The sequence below is a fragment of the Paramormyrops kingsleyae genome, chromosome 19 (genome assembly GCF_048594095.1).
Source record: "Paramormyrops kingsleyae isolate MSU_618 chromosome 19, PKINGS_0.4, whole genome shotgun sequence".
Classification (NCBI taxonomy): Eukaryota; Metazoa; Chordata; class Actinopteri; order Osteoglossiformes; family Mormyridae; genus Paramormyrops; species Paramormyrops kingsleyae.
The window spans coordinates 22,093,606-22,114,144 of NC_132815.1; the positions used below are offsets into that span (position 1 = coordinate 22,093,606).

Sequence of the window (20,539 nt, forward strand, 5' to 3'; positions counted from 1 at the left end):
ACTCGCTGTAGAGATGTACGCTTCCAGGTCATGTGACGGCTGTACGCGCTCCCATGTGGCAGAGCGGCACTCTGCTATGTCTCTCGCCTCTGGGGTTCTACTGCTAAAAAGGAGCTTGACCCCAAACTTCAGGTCTCTCCTCCTTAATCTGCCACCATGGTTAAAGTGCAATGGTGCAAGTCATGGGTCCATCGAGAGGGCGACGGGGGATTCGAGCCCCGAGCATGGGAAGTCCTGCTTGCCATGGTCTTTGGGTCCTGGATTTAAAGGACATGGGGAACTGAAAGCCGTCCTGCCACGTGCCCAACATCAACACCCCGTGGTCTGAATGAGAAACCGGCCGGCGGTCAGTCCTGATGACAAGGACCCGACGACATTGGTGCCAAAAGGCCGGGATGCGATTGGTCCCCGGGTTGGAGTCCACATACGTGGCCATGCCCCCTCTGGGCCAGCCCAAGGGCTCCGCTCTCATGGACGGGATGATGCATGGGGGTCGCTGTAAGGACCACTTCACGTCCTGCCCTGCTGCCTGAGGGCCCAGAATGAGGACCTTAAAAAGTGTAACGATGCAGAAGCTGTTACGCTGGCTGAAAGCCTCCCCGAGCAAGGGGAAGAGCCATGAAACAGAGAGGGGGAGAGGCAAGAGGGGGGTGGGGTAGGGTAGGTCGGAGGGGGGAGGGATAGGGAAGGGCGGTGGGGGGGGGGGGCAAGTCGGCAGCCAGCGGGGGTGCTTACTTTAGGCGTGGGGCAGGAGGCAGTGGAGAGGCGAGAGGTGGCCTGAGCGCGCGGTGATTCGGAGGGGGTGGTGCTGAGAGACGCTGTGTCCCGCGGAAGCACCTGGACACCCCGCGAAATGATGGAGTCCGGAATCTGTCCCATAGGCCATGGGGGGGGGGGAGGGAGAGAGAGAGAGAGTGATCAGTCAGGTAAATTGCCAGTGGTCAGAGGACAGCAAAAGTGACCAAAACCGTGAGCCTCACAAAGCAGTGATGCTTCTGGAAACATGGCTTTTCCTATGGAAGCATCTCATCCTGTGATGAATGGGAGGGAAATGACAGCAGGTGACAGACGGTAAGGAAATTACGAAGCGAGAGAAAGAGAGGGGGAGGCTCAGCGGAAGTGAGTGAATGAGAAGCGGAGAGAGGGAGAGGGGCGTGGCAGGATGAGGGCAATGAGACAATGTGGGCGGGCCGTGAGGGTGTGGCTGACGGAGAGTGCTGATTGGCTGATTGATCCCCCCTACACAGTCTTTTCCTTAAAATGACCATTATTATTTTTTTTTTACAGTTTTTTTTAATCTCTTGCAGACAGAGGTCCATCGTTTGTTGCAGGTTGCAGGAGGGCGGCGTCTCGGGGGTGAGATCCTGCAGAGTCCCGGCAGACGGGCACCACAGTCACCAGTGACTGCTGCCAAGAGGGGCCAGAGGGACCGTCACAGCCGGATGGGCGGCCAGCAGCACCTCAGCCATGGGAGGGAGGGGGGAGCACGGAGGGGACGGGGAGACACAAGGATACTCTCTATGAGGTACTAGGAGGGCAGGAAAAGGGCAGAGGAGCCCTGTGCTGGGGGGGCCTGAGGGTCTTACCAGCAGCTCTCCAGCACTGCGAGTGCGATCATGGAGGGTGAGGCCATGGATGGACAGTGGACACCTTCTGACATGACAACAGGAAGTTGGCCACACTGATGGAGGACACAGCACACATCATTTGGGACATGGGGGAGCATGGTCACTAACGGTCACTGATGGTCAGTACGTCACTCAACAATCAAACAATCAATCAGTAACAGCCAGTAACAGTAACGATCACTAACAGTCAATAACGGTCACTCAGTCAGTAACTGTCAGTAACAGTCAGTCAGTCAGTAATGGTCACCAACGGACTTTTAATCATTAATGGTCACTGAAGGTCAATAACGGTTACTAATAGTCAACAGTAACTATCAGTCACTCATAAAGTAATCAATCAGTAACTATCCGTAACACTTATTAAAGGTCACTCATTCAGCAACAGAAATGTTCAGTCAGGAATGGTCAGTTACAGTCATCAACAGTCAGCTGTAGTTATGAGGCAGTCCTACCGTCACTCGGAGTCACTCGTCACTGCTCTTAGTAACCAGTGGTTGCCCACTTACTAACCATGCTCCTACAGACAGGTGAGGAGATGTTAGGATGAACATGGAGAGGTTGGGTTCATACTCAGGTACTACAGTGACCGCATGGTTCAGACCCAAACAAAGTGCCGTTTACATGCTTTTGGGCACGATTTCTTCACAGTTGGTTATCATGCAGTGTGACACCGGTGACTTATAGGTGTCCCTGTCCCTACTCCGTCGCTGTTACCTTGGCAGCGATGGCGGCGGCGGTGATGTGGGAGGAGGAGCTGTCTTCGGTGGAGGCCACGCCGCTGTCCTTCTTGTCCTCGTCCTCCTCCTCGCACTGGACGCCCTTGTCCTCAGTCTGCTTGTGTGGGCCAGTGGCGGGCAGTGGGGACAGCGGAGGAGGTGGCGAGGGCAGGTCCTCCAGCTCATCCTGCACCTCCTTCACCTTGACCACAGCGTCCCGCAGAAGGTCGATGGCATGGGGCAGTGCGGGCAGGATGAATTGGAAACATTCCTGGGGGGGGGTGGGGGAGGAGGGCAGAGGGTGAGATATAAGGCAACATTACACTGACTGGCTCACACACCCCTCAGAGGGCAGTCTCCAAGCAGCACACTGAGCCCTGATTGGCTGAAAGTCTTGTTCATCACTCCCACAGAGCCTTCACTGGGTACTTTAAAAGCATGTCTGAACCTGCCCCCTCCCTGTGTCCATGATGGCAGCTTCTGCACGATCGGCACTGATTCCTCAGAGAGTGTGGAGGACACAGGGCCCCCTGGTGACAGCGTCAGACCCTGTTAGCATGGTGAGGCTGAGGGGTGAGGTCCGGGCATGCCACCTGTCTCCCTGTCACCGGGGGGGCAGTCCACCGCTCTCCAGCTCAGGGTGACGCCAGGTCAGGGCCCGGTCCTCCAGTGTCGCAGGAAACCAGTGCCACTTTCGCAGAATCCAGCTACAATTTATTCCAGCACTGTTTACTGAACTGCACCATAGATCATGTTCAGAAACATTAGGCATTAAAATTTCACACTTTGCTTCCAAATGTATGTGTTTGTATTTATGTTTGAGCACAAAATCACAACATGATACTGAGGACTGAACTACATGCTTCCCGGGGGAAGAACAGCGATACTGTCCTAAACAGGGCTGAAATAACACTAAACCAGGGATCCTGGGCTCCCATTTAGTACGAGTATCATAGTAATATCTGTTCCCAGTCACAGCGGGCCTGGCCTCCTGTTAAACTGAAGAGAGGAGATCCAGCCAGAACATTTTAATTGGCGTCTGTGTGCTCCATAAGGCACAGCACGGGCCCCTTCCTGATAAACAGATTGTCCCTCCTGCTCCCCTTGTGGACGCAACGGGAGGGGCGAGGCCCTAATCACGCTAACCGCCACAGTACGGCGCGCTCCCGCCCGCCTGTCCTCTCCCCAGATCCCGCTAGCTCCACTCGAGGCTCGGACTCTCGAATTAACGGAGAGGCCTCGAAAGGCGCACTCGTTTTCGGCCCTCGTCCCAGAGACGATGGGAGTTGGGTGGCCTGCCGATTCCTCCCAATTAAGGAGGCGCAGGGAGGAGGCGTGGGGAGGACCCGCTGCAGCATGTGGCTACATTTTCATAACGGTAGCTTTTATGTGTAGTTAAGGCTCCTTCAGAGCAGAGGTCTGATGGCTGGGAGGGAACCAGCCTGCTTATCGGGACAGGAAGTTCATGAAACATCTCAGAGGAGAGGGAAGCTCACACACACACACACACACACACTCTGTCCTCTTACCTGCGAGCCCTTCTTACTGCCAGGCAGGTTGATGATGAGGGTCTTCCCCCTGATCCCGCACACAGGCCTGCACGAGCACAGGGGCAGGCCCTCAGTCAGACAGCCCTCAGGCTGACCTCCGCCCGCCCCATTGGAGGCCTCAGGCTCTTACCTGGACAGCATGCCCAGTGGCGTGACGTTGAGGGACCCCATGAGCATAGCCAGGGCCATGCCGGGTGCCTCCCGCTCAATCACCTCCTTAGTGGCCTGTGGGCAGATAGGGGGAGGGGGCCAGCTCAAGGTATTCAGAATAAAAGTGTATAAGCCAGTGACCACCCCCCCCCCCCCCCCGGACCGTGAGGCAACAGAAGGACCATGGGATCACTGGATGGGTAACCAAGCAACCAGAAGGACCATGGGATCACTGGATGGATAACCAAGCAAAAGGAAATGACCATTTTTCAAAGGAAAGAAATTACTGAGGTGCTACAACTGCTACCCCCGGGATGGGACCATGAACAGCTGTCTTGTTTATGGTGGGGAAGATAAGTCCATCGGTCTCTGTCAGAACAGCGCCACCTAGTGGCTAAACTAAGAGATCCAGAATCTCAGTACTTTGGGATGTTCTTCAAAGAAGCAGTCGGCCTGAGCTGAACGCACCCCAATCCCCACCTGGGCCCCTGGGAACTCTGAGACTATCTGACTTCCTTGGAGACCTCATTCTCACTCAGACGCTGCATATCAACCAAAGCATGAGCCACGGCAGGGCAGACCGGGGCCTCCTCCTGTTACCGGGCTGCCTGTGCATCTCTACGGGAGCCAACCGCAACGCCAATGTACAGCTTAATGAAGGAAAAACAGCCAATTAAGGGACTGTTAGCTGAGAATTGAATGAAAGAAAAGAAATAAAAAAGCACCATTGTACTCTGATAATTATATCAAATATCCTTTAACCAAAAAGCAAGTGCTATTTGCAGTCAGATTCGTTTACATCACAGCACGCTATCTGCTGCGACAGCAGGAACACTCTCCGTAAGGGTATCACGCCTTTCCCGAGCACCAGCGTGGGGAGTGATCCAGCACCCCGCCGGGCGCTGACACAGAACCGGGGCACGAAGCAGAGGCTGGCTGGAGACCCGCTCCGGGCTTGGCCATTATTTCCCCCGGGCCCGGAAACTTAATTACGCTGCATAGCAATCAGCGGCCGTGATGCGAGACTGCGCTGAGCGACGCGCGTGTCAGCTGGTGAGGAGTTCGACCTCACCGACGGCTCCGCTGGGACCGATTCTCAGACCTGGAGTCAGAACTGCGGCTGAGGCGCACCGTCACGTGGCGTTAGAGGAGGCCCAAGTGCTGACGTCCGCCACAGCTCGCGTTTTGGTAGCAGAGGTTGATACATAAGGGCTTGAAAACCAAGAGGCCATTAAAGACTCTACAAGGGCATCTGCTGGTGCTTTCTTTGTATTTACCTCTGGGGTGACATCACGTGGGGCAAACCCAGTGCCCCCGGTGGTCAGGATGAGGTTCAGCTCTTTCTCATCACACCAGTCCATCAGTGTCTCCTGGAAAACCAAGAAATATGGGGGTGGGTGAGCCATGAACCCCAGCGCCCCAGAAAACCGAGAGGGAAGGGAAACCTTTTACCTTGATCTCGTCGATCTCATCTGGCACTATTTTGTAGGCAGAAACGATGCCCCCCAGCCTGAAATGAAGGAATGACAGGAGCTGAGAAGCACATCTATTCAGCAGCGAGAATGAACAGTCATCTTCCTCCTCAGCCCCGGCCCTGAGGAATGAATCACTCTAAGTTAGAGACCTGGTACTTCCTCAGCACAGAGGACACCCCAGTGCTGGTGTGGGACAACATCTCCCTTGGCAGCATGTTACCATGGCGTAGGGACAACGTCCAGATATCCAAATATATACACACAACGTGTAGGCCTACATCACAGGGCATCTGTCATAATACTGTCATTGCTTTGGTCTACAGCAGGAGTTCTCAGTCTTTTTTGCACCATGACCCAATTTATACCCTGTCAGCTCAGACATGACCCTATATCAATAAAGGTTTAAATAAATTCTATGATCAAGCAGTGCACTCTGCAAATCTGATTGGATGTGCCAGTGAATTTTAAATTAAGCATCTGTGGTTTATCTTCTTGGATTGGTTGAGTGTTCACTAGTTTTGCACTAATCAGTGGCAGACCCAATATAGGGTAATTCTAGGACTGGGGCTGGGAAAACTGATCATGGATCAGCATAGGAGCTTGCTGGTTTTAAAATGCTTACGTTTCCAAATCTTCCTCGCGGCCCTTTCAGAACTTGGGTCGCGACCCATGGGTTGAGAACCGGATGTTTTTGTTAGAGTCCCACAAACCCAGAAATAAACAAGATTTCAGCTTCATTTTGATTTCAGTATCCCATCATCCATGGCCATTATCTGCCACAACATTTTTTATTGTAATATTATGAAACACAGGGTATGTATACCACGCTGTTGCTACAGCTGTACACTAATTAGTTTAAATAGTGTGCATTCATTAAAATCAGACCAGCCTTAGAAAGCCTCTTTTCATAAATATCTAGTGATGGCTGTTATACACACGTCATACTCAAGAGAAGCTGAATGATGGACGAGCAAATCACCATTAGGAAAACTAAGCATGTGTATTGTCGCCCCCTGGTGGTACACTTATCTGTGACTAAGAGAAAAGAAACCAGCGAAGTCACCATTAAACTCTGATAGCCAACCTGTCATTTCCCTGAACCAAAAACTTAGAAACATTTTCTCCCCCACAACTGCGCTACATCCATGAAACGCAAGGTATTGACACAAAACACAACATCGCTACAAGCTGACAGAACAGACTCGGCATTTCCCCCTAGAATAAAATCATGTTGTCTGCGGGATGTAATACTGTCTAAATAAAACAAGACAGCTCGAAAGGGTCCATGCTTATATTTCTAGAGAAAAATATTAGCATTTGCAGTGCATGACTACAACATGAATGAATGGTACATTTATATAGCACCTTTCAGGACTTTACAGAACCAAAGGGGAGCCACTTCAACCACCAGCACTGAGTATCACCCTGGATGATGCGACAGCAGCCATTCTGCACCAGTACACTCACCACACAGTGGCTAAGAGAATTCACCAGTTAGATATAGAGGATGATTAGGAGGCCAAATTTGAAAGGGCCACAGTGGGCAATTTAGCCAGGGCATCAGGGTACCACTCCTCCTCTTTTGAAGGATATCCTAGGATCCTTTATGACCTCATACAGTCAGGACCTCCGTTTTACGTCTCATCTAAAGGACAGCACCATTTTTACAGCACAGTGTCCCCATCACTGCACTGAGACATTGGGACCCACACAGACCACAGCAGGGGCTAACCTGGTGGCCACACCAACACCGCTTCCAGCTGCAACCCAGCTGGTCTCCGATCCAAGTACTGGCCAGGCTCAAACCTGCTTAGCTTCAGCTGGATTACCGAGGCCTAACTGCAGGTGGTATGGCTGCAGACATGCATTGAGGTGGCAGGTAAGAACCAGGAGCGCATCTCCATCCTGCCAACCCCAACCCCGAAATGGGCCGGAGCAGTTCCATCACTCATTGCTATCACAAAATAACTGCTCCCGTTCCCATTAAATGTTCTTGGGTAATTCATAATTAATAATCCTTGGTCCGGATCCGCATAACACAACCTCCAGGTTTACGCAAATATCTCTAACTATTACGAGACAACTCATATTGATGTTATTTTTTTTTCCTCAGAGCCATCGTTACACTTACAACGCAGATAATGCCAATATTAAATATTAATAAGTCAAAAAATGCCAGCTCTGAGCAGATCTGCCACATTTGGATGTATACATTTCATTTATTATTTACTTAGCAGGCATAATTATCCTCTCGGAAAAGCTGGGACAACATCTTTGCTGCGAGCTTGGAGCCTGCAGTCCAAGCTGGGAGGGGTTAGGAAGTCGGAGTCGTTTGCTGGTGTGCATTCTGAGTGCCTGGGATTCAGCACTATGACAGCTACATCAGCTCAATAATCAGACACACTGACACAGGGATCGGGCCCTTTGCATTTCAAAGGAAACAAAGAATTGGTTTCTAACCGGAAAAACTGCAATCTTTCAGCTAAATTCATTTAAATCCCCAACTCACACTCCGTTCCTGTGTGTATCTGATTTAGTGATTAAGGCTCGCATCCCCATTCACGGTCCAGGAAATGCTGTTTGGATTTGGGATCGACACGGGAGAAAATCTGATGCGCAAACAGTACTTGTACTAGAGCCAATAGGCGGATTTGTGCAACTGTCTCCTCTCCTAGCAGTAAGAGTTACTGTGCTGAATTATGGAGAGATTCTGCTGAAATTAAATGAAAGAGATGAAGGGAAAACACCTTAACTGGGTCGGCCAGATCTGTTACAAAAGAAGCTTTGATTACCTCGCGCTTAAAGCTCTCTGTAAACCTGAGATAAGAGGAACTAGTTTATGTGCTTCTGTCTCTGTATCCATACACGGGTGTGTGTGTGAGTTTGTGCACGTGTACGTGTTATGAATGGCTGTTTATGCATCTGCACATATGTGCATCTGTGTGTGTGACAGCAAGCGTGCGAGGATCTCCACGGCTCAGCTGCCGCCTCCTCGTGCCGCTGCTCCCCAGTCCTGGGACACCTCCCAATAAGGAGTCCTCTCCGCTCAGATTACTCAATCCATTATTCACCGCATTTACGCAGCAATTTTCATCCTTTCTCAAAGCACCCCCAGCATGGCGGCCTGGCCTAAGGGAGCCAAGCCCCACTAGGTGATATGCAGTTCCCCCCCCGCCCCCCCCCCAAAACTTGGCCTGCGGATATTTCACCACCACAGAGCCACACCATCCCCGTGCACTCAAGCACAGAAAAGCAATCAATTCACTAATAATTCAGCCGAACATGTGACCAAACAAGAAAAGCTGCCGTACACCTGAGCCAGGATTTCGCTTTAGCTAAATATCTCACATTATAAACAGTTGTAAAATGTAAAAATGTACAAACACTGCAAGGCTCTTTGGGAAAAGAGGCATCTGCCAAAAATCAACAACAGAATAAACATAAATCTTCCGAAAACAAAGAAGCGGGGATGCAGCAAGGCCTGAAAAATGCGTCACTGGTCTGCAATCTGGCTGCGATTTGGCACGGCTTGCATCTTAACCATTGTGGTCTGTCTCACTGAGCACAAAAAGCAAAGCAGGAGCCGTTCCCCCTGGACTAGTTACATGGGAGGCTTTATGGGGGGGGCTGACTGGGCTATGTGATCATTGCCCGATGGCAGTGCCCCGCCTTCCGTGGCCCTGGCGTTCAGCTGTGACAGGAGGCGCTGTCCCCCCGCACCCCGGACAAACTCCCAGCCAGCTCCCGCCACCTGCTCACATCAGCATCTAAAGCCTGCTGCTTACACCTTCTTGCATCAGTTCTCCCTCCCTGCTATTAGCCGTCACGTTCGATTAGAGGCGAAGCTCTCGGCCGACTCCGGCGGGCAGATGAAGGTCGGCCCAGGGAAATAAATTTGGAGGGAGAAAGAGGTCCCGAGTGGATTACAGCTTGCGATCGTTGGGGAAACGCCACTCGAACGTCCCTGAACAATTAAGCCGGACCTGCCTCTGAAATGAGACGCACTCCGCCTCCTTCCCGTCCCTCTGTAAAGTCTGCAGTTTCTAGGTCAGCATCTAGGTCCGCGCATCGCGGACATCGGCGCATTCCAGCCGGGAGCGAGGCTGCCGCAGATGCGTCAATGTCCTACTAGTCCCACAGGTCCTGGGATATCGTCGCTGTGTTTTAAAGATGCCTGTTTTTTCCTCACCTGCGGTGGCACACGGCTCATATCAGTTCAGATCGTGGAACAATGACGAATACTCAGTAAGGGGCTGTGATCTGAAGCCATAAAAATATCGAGGTACTCCCCAGTGAATCTCAGTGACGCAAAATGGAGAACTGATCAAATATTACCTGTCATCCTCTCTTTATGACCACATTTCACCTTTAGAGAGGCTTAATTTCATTGTGTGTTTACTATAAGTTATTCCATATCTTAATTAAACAAGTTATGATACAATACATGTGTGACATCCATTAAAACTTAAAATGAGATCAAGTAGAAAGCTAAAATAAAAACCAGACAAGATGATTTGCGGGAAAACAGACCACTGGGCTTAACTGCACGCCGTTTAGTACCAGACTGGACCTCCCGGGAGGCTGCCAGCTAAGAAAAGCACCTAACCCAATTATTTAAATGAGTAAGATGTAAAAAAGGGATGCAGTGGCATTTAGGTATCTGCAGAGAAAGGCATTCAAACAGACGCCAAGAACACGGCCTGGACTGCTGGGCTGTGACCCAGCCTCCACTCAGCCCAAGCCAGAGAGTTTTGCTAAAGAGACAAATTTAATAATGAAAGAGAACCCATCTGCTCTCAGTGTCAGAAACAAGGTCCTCTACCCCTCGATTAATTATCCCCTCGAACCAGCAGACCCTGACAGCATCCACCTGTGAAACCAGGGTCTGCGTCTGCGAGAAGCACTGGAGCGTTCAAATTCCCCTTCTCTGAATGTCCGCGAGCTTTCACCAGCGAGCACCCCTCCCCCACTGGACTGTGATCTTTCTTAAGCATGGGTCACCCCCCCCCCTTCCCTGGTCCCAAGAGTATAAACACCCCACCCCCTATCCAATCGCATAGACTGTTCACAAGATGAGGGGTTGTTGCACTGGTGAGGATCCCAGGCCTCTGTGACGTCACTGCCATTCAATTCTGACTTCCATCTACATATAACTGGCATGGCAATCGAGCACAGCTTGGGGGTCGAAATCCACCACCACAGAGATTCTGCAGAGATGCTCAGGGTCTGGATGGCACTACAGAATGCTCTGAAGGCTGCGGAATGGTCATACAACCAATCATATGAAAGAGGTGGTTTTCCCGATCGTTTTCCCAGCCGACGATTGAGAGGTCACTGGCAGAGATCCAGTGTCACCATCCACAAACCTTGTGCTAGAAAGGCAGAATGGCCCCATGACAGAGGGATGCATAAAAAAACACATGATAAAATGTAGGTCACTGACGGTGCCCCTCAAAATGCTGTGATTATAATAAGACCACAACAGAAAGCAGAGGTGTGTCATAAACATGCCTCACAACATTGGCCAATCCTTTTACAGTGCAGTGTTTAAAGCAGTTACCCCCCTCGCAGTGGGACCAGAGAGATGTACAGGACACAGGGGCAAAGACGCCCACTGGGCCGATTCATTGGAGGAAAGCAAGCGGAGTGTCATCACCATGATTTATACGCCACTATTTTAATCACCTGCAATTTGTAAAATTGACAAAGAGTGTTACTAGTGAAGTCACTCGAGGACGGAGAGCAGAGAGAGAAGCCTTAAAATCCCCAGAGAACATTTACTCACCCAAACAGACAGAGTCTGTCAGGCTGCCCAGTCCTGTGATCCCTTCATGTTCTCCTCCAAAGTCATTTAACATTATTTGGTACAGAGATGTCAATGTTGTATTGCAACGCCGAAAATTTAAAACAGTAAGATACTATCATTTTGCAAATTTCAGTATTAAGAGAAGTTGTGTCACATATAGTGGTCCTACTGAAGCTACTCTGTGCGGAGACACACAGTCGCAGTCATTTCACGTCTCTTGTGTGGAGAAGTTTTACGCAGATGGAAGACCGGTGATCATGCAAACCTACCTGCCCCTACCTGCAAACGCTGCTATATGGGGGCAGCACGTCTCTCGCTGACCCTGATTTATATAAGGAGTTTGAAGATGGTCAGGTGTGCATGCTAGGATACTGATGCAATTTAACGGTTATTATGTTTCGTGTCTCTGCTTATAGTCGTGTTTAGTCTACATGCGAGTTCATTCATATCCCTTCAGGGATGAAAAGTAGGGTAAGCTAACTGGCGAACAAAACAAACACAAAAATAAACCTAAAGTACTGTATTATCAATGAGATTTTGTCACAGCTGAGGTCAAATTTATATCAGAATCTGTGTATTGAATAGATTTTATTAAATCTATGCATATTTAACTGTTAAAACTAAATTTAAATTTTGTGCTATTGCTGTTGGGTAATGTTATGTATGTACAATTATGTTGTTATGTGTAACGGGTAATTTCAATTTTGTTTACATGCAGTTCTATTTGTGACAGGCTGTATCTAGTTGTATGTATCACTCTGTAATACAACTGTAGTCAGAAGTGTCTGAATAGTAAGAGAAAGCGAGCAAGTCTGTTTTTCTCTGGTGGCAAGAACTTATCGGAATTGTACTTCCATTTTGTTACAAAGAACTGAAAAGGAACTTCTTAGAGAAGACCTATGCTTACTCTCTTCGACTCCCGTCTGGTCATTTATCTTTAAATTGATGGGACATAACATTCAATAATTTAAGACGGTATATTGAACCGGCTTTTGTGCGGTGTTGGGCAGGTTGCTTTCAGTTCTTAACAATGTGTATAGCTTACTCGTTGTATGTAACTGGAAAGACGTACATTGATCTGTAATACTGGTTAGCCGCTTTAGAGTATTATAATAATATTTTGGGTATGCATAATACACAAACGTTATTTAAAACTGCACCGCCATTCACGGGGAGCCTCACTACTGACAGACGTCTGCACGACTACTGGTGTTCATTTCACCCTACTGATTGGACTGTCCTACTGTTAGGTACTGCGCATCCACACAATGAAATAACCTCCTTTTTCTCCTGCTTGAACAACCGCCTAGCAATCAATCTTACCTTCCACAGGAATTACACCTGAGTCTTGCGTAATTCATGCAATTTGTGCATTTTTTGACATTCATACATATTAAATATTTTATTAAATGTCTTTATCACAGTTTAATATCAGTATAACACTGATTTACTATTGGTGTTTTGTATGCTGCATATCAAGTTACCTAATATCAGTTCTGTCTATCCAGATTAAGTATTTTAGTCTATCGAAATGTGCTACCCAAGTATTGTATAAAGGTATGGCAATCTGATAAAGTATTTCAGTCTATCAAGATGTGTTACCTGTAGTTTTAACCCTGGTCATACAATCTGATAAGGTATTTTACACTACCAAGATGCACTTCATTAGGTAATTTAGTTAGGCCTACTTAATTATAACTATCTGCTTGACAGTAGCATTTTTTGATAGGGTAGCACCGATCGATAGTTATACTTGCTCAGTCGTGCTATGGTATACTCAACAAGGTAGGACAAATCGTAAGGCCATGATTCTACTACAGTGGATATTTTTCTGCCTATCCTCAATTAGTCTTGTAATATTTTCCTTCCTGTATGGAAGGGGAACAGGTCCGCATGACATGGGAATGGGAGGACAGTAGGTTTTACAAGTCGGTATAAGAACAGAATGTGTGATCTAACTTATTAACCAATACAATCTAACTTATTAACCACTAACCAGCCTGGGGGGGATAAGGTGATGAAGGAGAGGCTCCCCTGAAGCTCCACCCACTAACCAGCCTGGGGGGCATAAGGGGTTAAACATGCATGGGTTGGAGGTTCTTGAGCTGAACAAAAGGAGAATCTCCATAAAACCTGCAGACCACCAAGAAAATAGCAGCTCTACTGCTAGACCTCTGCCAGTTTGAGCTCGACAATGTAAATCAAAGTGGTGCTAAATGTGAAACTGTAGAGATACAAATTGGAGAGGTCAAAGTGGAAGAGACTACAGAGAAAGCTTGTGACACAGCAGTTGCAGTGGAAATCATGGACATGGCAGTGGAAGTTCACAGTGAATTCAAGCTGAATGCTGTCAATTTGGACATTGCTGAAACCAAAGTGAACAGATGATTTGTGGAAGAACTCAGCATAAATGATCTAGAAGCAGATGTGAAGGTATCTATATCAAATGGACATGTCATGAAGGTGGTCCCCGCAAGCAACTACAAAGAACCGGAAGAAGAGAAAAGGAAACAACAGCAATAGCTGAGGGTGAACATCCTTATCAGTGTCTTATTTAGTTTGTAACATTTTACTGGATAAAAAAATGTTTTAAATCATTGGGAGATTAGCCTCATTGAACCATTTAAATATATATTTACAGCATCTCTAAAATACATTAAATTGTCAACATGTTTTCTACTCATTTTGCAACATGAGGGGAATCTCTCCATCACTGGATACACACACCATGGGCAATTTAGAGACACTTGTGGTTGACCAGGGCAACTTTAGAAGGGCAGATATTTGATGAACTGATTTGTAAAGATGGCACCCTACACTTGTGGCAAGTTAAAAGCAGGGGTGGAAATCCATACCAAGATTTTGTTTCAACCAACTAGCTGAGTACTCTGTGACTGTGACTCTTTATGCTCAACTGGTTGGTTGAAAGTAAATCATGGTCTGGACTTTTACTTTCTGTACCTGAAATTGCCACCTCTGGTTAAAAGTCACTAATCTTTTCTGTACGACCACCCATTCTGTTGCCAGTGTTTTTTCCTGGAGTGTGCACAGCAATGTGTTTAATTATATACCTTGCCAGCAATGAGAGAGACTTAATTAGTGAAATCCTGTAAATAATAGGGATGTCCACATACCTTTGGCCATATAGTGTTTGTCTGTTTTTGTGTTTGGATGTCCTGAATTCAGAAGGCCTACAATACAGTACTGTGCAAAAACTCTTTTGCAGTCAAAGGAAATGTTTAAAGCTATTTTTCTTGGGTAGTAAGTATGTATTCGCTGAGACCAAAAACACTATTTAACATTAAAGCATATGCAAATTAAGAGTTACACGATAAAACCTAAACAAGAATTTCTTCTGTTCTCCAAAAAGTTGGATGGCTAGAAGACATCGCTTCAGCTCCCAAACCTCTCCTCAGGGGCACCTCAGCCGTTCCATTCCATGTATTTGTTACATTTTACCACCAGCTCACTTAATTATTTAACTTAATTAGTTACAAAGTCAATAAGGTATTCATTAGCCAAACACGGCATGCTAGTGGTCAAAATCATCGCTGTATTGGATGGTTGCTGCAAATACTGAGGTGACTTTAGGAGAGAATTTGAGGCTGACACACTTTGGCCGGCATAATATTAGTTTTACACCAACATGATGATCATTTACACATGATTTTCGTTGACTGGCTAAGAGTTTTTCACAGTATTGTAGCTAGGAACTAGTAGATTTGCCTGAGTCGTGTAAAATTGTCCAATATACTGATATCAGTATCACAATACAAAAAAAATTAACGTAGTATGATTTTTAAATTATTTTGCAAATGACAGTGTTTAAGAAATGGTGTTCCACAGTGGACGTACTGAATCCGCTCTTTGAAGATAGACACACTACTTTCTGCCTCTAGGTGATACATAGGGCAGCAGAAGTGAGATATACTGAATGATGATCAGCTGAAACAAATATCAGACACCCATCCGTCCCTGCCTTTCACATCTCTTCCCCGTTTGGCCAGCAGGTGGTGCTGGCCATCCTGTCTTCCCCCATGTCACTTGCCCCTCAGCCCCTGTGTGCTTCCCCTGTTCCCTGAACTGCCGCTGTGAGTCGTGGGTTCAAAGCTGGCTAGGAACAACCCCCACCTGCTTTGTTTGTTTTTTTTTTTGGTTTTCGGTTTTCCTTATTGTTGTTGGTTATCGGTGCTTTCCTGTTTCTGTTGTTTTTTTGTATTTCAATTGGTTCCTTGTCTTTTGTTCCTTGTCCCCTCTTTATTCAGTTTTCCTTGCATTAGTTAACCCTTAGTGTTTGTTCATTTTCCCTAGTCTCCAGTGCTGTTTAACTGTAATATATCACACCTGCTCCTTCTTTGCCCTGAGTCCTTGTGATTGGTTAATTGGTTATGATTCTCATCTGTAATGCATTGTCTTATTAGCTGTGTATTTAAGTGTCTGTTCTGGTTAGTTTCTTGGATGGTTCATTGTAGTTTTTAGTTCTGACCCCTTATGGTCCTTTTGTCTTGTAGTTTATGTCAGTGTGTTATGTTTTCCCCAATAAACCCTCTTTGTCATGAAGCCGCTAGTGGATCATCACCTCTTTTTCCCAGCATGACACAGACATTCCACCACAGACATATTAATCTTAAGGTAGCGTGTCACTAGGCTTGGGTGGTATTAAGGTAATACCATATGCTAGGGCATTTTCAGTAAAAAAAATACCCCCCCTGACAAATTTTGCTTTTTATTTGGCTTTTTAAAATACCATCAAAATTCTATATACTGTGGTATAATGTCTTGATGACATAAACAAGTAAATGCCACCCATGCCCAATGCTGGCGGGTGTTGCTGACAGTTGAATTTGCCGACCAGATGGGGCAAGTTGCAGCACTAAAATGTCTTGCTGGCTAATTTTACCGCTGCTGAATAGCGGAACAACAGATTTCCATGACATTGCATATCATTCGCGGTTGTCAGTGAGCTGCTGTCAATTTGTGGGACACTCCTGGATCTTCTGTGAGAAGCGGGATGTCTGAAATAAAACAGCTGAGGTCAAAATATCAGAATCTTTGTATTGAATGCAGTTTAATTGATCTTAATTAATTGACATCACCTTCATTTTTTAGGTATATCAAAGCTGTCATTTGGTGATCTGATTTAATCATTTTTTAACCATTTTCCCCAAATAGGTACCCAAAAATCTCATTATTGTAACAGTTGAAAGGTCAAATAACACTAAAGTAGATGAAATGTTTATAAACCTTTCAACTTTATTGCATGTAACCCACAATAAACAATCAATTTGTATGATAATATGTTTACTTTTTTGCTCAGTTTTTGTTAGTTTTGTCATTTTTCTCATCTCCGTAACTCTTGTCCTGGATTTGGTGAATTTTTTATTACAAAAATAAATGGTAATACAATAAACTTGATTAACTACCCCAGAGGCAAAATTGACAGTTCAGCCAATGAAGTTGTTTAATTTCAGTCTGTTGTCAAACTAATTAAAAAATTTTGAAAATTGATGTGTTATGGTAATGAGTTTGTGAGAATGACCCTAATAGGTCTGCTTATTTCAAAGCAATATAATCTAAATATCTAAATATTGAAGCACCAAAACTGGTATCAGTATCAAAGTCAAATTTTTGGTATCAATCAAACTCTGACATCATTACTGGTGACCTTATAGAGCCTCACAACAGAACCGCCTACAGGAAGATTTTGTCAAATGTACTAAACTGTGTATTGTAACTTCCGGTTTTCACATGATTAGTACTGTCTCTTACTGTATGTTACCATTCGTAATGGTCTAAATAATTTAAGTTACCAAGAGGACAAGCTAACTGTGGTTTAATTATGCAATACATCCTGCAAGAAAGTTACTTGTCATCTCGGATGAGCTTGTTGATTAGCCGCTTATTTCATTTAGCATTAATTTAGCACTTTTGTTGGTTCAATTCTCTGTGTGTAAATACAATATTTCAGGTTATCAGATGTCATAACCTAAGCTTCCAAGATTTTTTTGCAGTGTCAAAAGTAGTCATCAATGAAGTGGAAGCAAGATGCTACAGGTCAATGTGAAAGAATAATGAGTCTAACTCACTATAGGTGTAGGTCCTGAAAGTCCATCTGTGACTCAAGTTCATATTCTATCCATTTGTTCCACTGTAGCTGCAGGTTTTGTCTATTCCTTTTGTTCAGTTCCATGTATGCATACTTTCTCTACTTGTGAAACCTCAACATCTTTTTCATAATAAACAATAGGGTTATATTGGTTCACATATTCATCGTGAACCATTGTGTGCATCATTTCGGTTCGGTACGCACAGTGAAGCTAATGAATGCCTTTATTGACATGGGTGGAACCTACATTCACAATTAGATGTTCAACACATTATGCTAATTTGTGGCTGTAAGTTAGTTACGGCTGATGCTGGTTACAGTCAGTCATGATCGCCAGTTTTGGAACATTTTGGTGTTCCAATAAAGTATGGCAGCACTTGAGAGAGAGTAGATAATAGTGGTGTAGGAGAGAGTTTGATATTGGGGGGAACACAACTCAATAATTTAAATGCAAAGGTTTTTATGCCAACAACTGACAAGACCACAATACTATCTGTCGGCTTTGTTATGATGAATTTGGATATCCAATGTAATAACTCATTTGAGGTGATCATCCGAGTGTGTTTACAACCAGAACGAGGCAAAAACAGCCTCCGCATCTTGAATAAAAAGCGGACCTTTGTCCCTCTTTATCGAACTCACACAGGCTTTCCGCAATTCTGTATTCAGGGGGAAATCATGAAAACTCAGGTAAGGTTGGCATTTGTGAAGTGGAGCAAACAGGTACAGTAAGTGACAGCGACAAGATGATTCGGCCATAGTTAAGTGATAAGCCAGAAGTGCAGGTAAACTGCTTTGCTGAAGTCTGAACAGGAAGTGTGAAAATGGTCTGTACTTTGACCCCTTCACCTATGCTGGAGAGCCAGTGATGGGCCTGGAGTCCTAATTTCACAGACACAGAACACTCATTGTGGCTTGCAGCGCTGTTAGCTCTGGGTCTGAACCCAAAGTCCACCATGACAGCTATGCAAGACTGGCTCACACGGTGGTGTAGGGTTAAGGGAAGTGACATGACATCCGCTGACATCATGGGATTTGAATCAGTGACCTTCTGATCAGAAGCACCCACCAAGCCACACACCAGCCCATGTAACCATGTAAGTCGGAGTGTGTGTTACACAGTCCTCAACAAGCCCTGCAAATGGTTCCCAGCACTCCCAGCTGGGGGGGGGGGGGGGGGGGTGGTTGGTACTTACAGGGAGGGGTCGTGTACGAGGTCTTTGAGGTTGATTCCACTGCGATCTTCTGCAAGGTTCCTGAAGCAGCTGTCGCTCACTGCACGGGTAGGGGGAGGGGAGAGAGAGAGGGGGGGGGGGGGAAGATACATGCATTACTAATGACATGAACGTGTTCATACTGCCAGGATGGCAAAGACCCTCACATCTGCATTGGCTGTAGGACTGTGGGGTGTCCACAGCTCAACAGTGTGTGGTGAGTGTCCAGTTTCCAAGGTGGGAAGAGACAGCTGAGGGTCATGGTGTTAAATAATTATGTAGGTAATATCATGACCAGCTTGCATGTCCCTTTTGGGACCTTCTAACCCTTTGTAAACTTTGGATTGTGTGTGTTGATCCCTTCTTGGGATGTTTACACACATCAGGGTTATTGGGGGTGCTGTGTAATGTTGGGGGTCAGGGACAGCTAATGTCACACTACACTGATGTGCAGAGATCTGTCAAACAAAGATACCACTGCACAGAACTGTGTAACATTGCATCCAGAGCATAATAGTGGCTATAATACTAATAAAACTATCACTAACCAAGCAAGTACCCTCATTTGCATACTTGACATTTCAGCCAATGGAAGCACTCCGTAACCTGACACCACCATGCCCTTTAAAGGGGAAGCACGCTTGCTCCTGCTCACAACATCACATATAGAATAGTGACCTGGGGCCTTTCACATCAGTGCGAGCACACCGACATCTGCTGTTGGATCCTACTGGCTGTAAGGGCTGAGTGCACTAAGCTTGGTTTGAAGGTCAAGGAAGAAGGTACAAACCTTCTGGAACTGTCGGCAATCTTCGCAAACACACATACACACACATACACAGTGACACGCACAGAGATAGTTTTACTTTTCTAAAAATAGAAAGTCACCTTAAAAAAATAAACTATAGCTACCACGCACAAACCAGCATCTCCTGCCAAAAGACATTGAAATGGGTGGTGCTGGTGGTGGTGGGGGGGGATGGGTGATGCGTGGGGGGGCTTACTCTGTCACCATGGAGACGAGAGCAAGGAGCCACCCGTTTCGTGGAGATGGCCGTCAGAATGACGACAGGAGGGGTGAAAGGAGGAGAGGGGAGGGAGATATGATAGAGGGGACATCAAAACAACACCGATACCAAGGTACGTGCTTCAAGCCCACCGCTGGGGGAGCAGGAGACTGGGGGAGTGAGGGGGGGGTGCGATGACCACAGTCCACATTCCAGGCCCACCCTTTGGCGGCAAGATGCAATGGGTACAGCGCAGCCACGCTCGCATAGACCCTCATCAGCCCTGTGAGGTCAGGACCAGTCTGTAGCTGTGGGGACACCCCCGCCCACTCTGCCAGCACTTCTCATTGATGATGCACCACCTCTGTGGGGGGGGGGGCTTCCTGAAAGTGACGAGGGGGAGCGATCATACTTAGTCAAAGAAATGCTAACATTTCCACGGGCATCTTGATAAGGTGTCGTTGAGAAGAGACCTCCCCCCGACCACACGGTGGTGAAGAACAGACTCATAATGGACAACTTAGGGAGCCTGGATACGGGAGCACGGGGAGGGAGACGGCGAAATGCAGTAAATATCAACAACGCCGGTTCTGCCGTGAGACACAGCACCAGAGACTCCAGTAACCAGCAGGTTAAAATCAATTACAGAACAACACACTTCATCTCAAATGCTTTAAATATTCATTCTCATCTAAAATGCAATATGATATAATTCCTGGAATTATTCACCAGCACCTGCCGTGGTTTATTTAAATGTTTAATAGTTATGTGTCGTTTTTAAGACCAGTGGAACACAGCCATGTCAGCGGTTCTAAGAGCCCGGTACCAGGTTCTGCGGCCCGGATTCACACGGGCAGCGGCGCCGGGAGCATCCCCGCATGCGGCAG

At 46.7% G+C, this 20,539-nt stretch overlaps 1 protein-coding gene across 4 annotated transcripts in view; it reads right to left on the reverse strand.

Annotated features, from left to right (window-relative positions):
* Nucleotides 1-20,539, reverse strand: part of gphnb (gephyrin b) — a 63,505-nt gene that overhangs the window by 26,421 nt on the left and 16,545 nt on the right. For all 4 annotated transcript variants that reach the window (XM_072702863.1, XM_072702862.1, XM_072702861.1 and 1 more), the window contains exons 2-8: nt 18,628-18,706; nt 5,497-5,554; nt 5,322-5,414; nt 4,025-4,119; nt 3,874-3,940; nt 2,343-2,615; nt 736-870 (exon numbers count right to left, since the gene is read on the reverse strand). In XM_072702863.1, the coding sequence (XP_072558964.1) occupies nt 736-870; nt 2,343-2,615; nt 3,874-3,940; nt 4,025-4,119; nt 5,322-5,414; nt 5,497-5,554; nt 18,628-18,706 (800 nt within the window). The remainder of the gene's footprint in view (nt 1-735; nt 871-2,342; nt 2,616-3,873; nt 3,941-4,024; nt 4,120-5,321; nt 5,415-5,496; nt 5,555-18,627; nt 18,707-20,539) is intronic.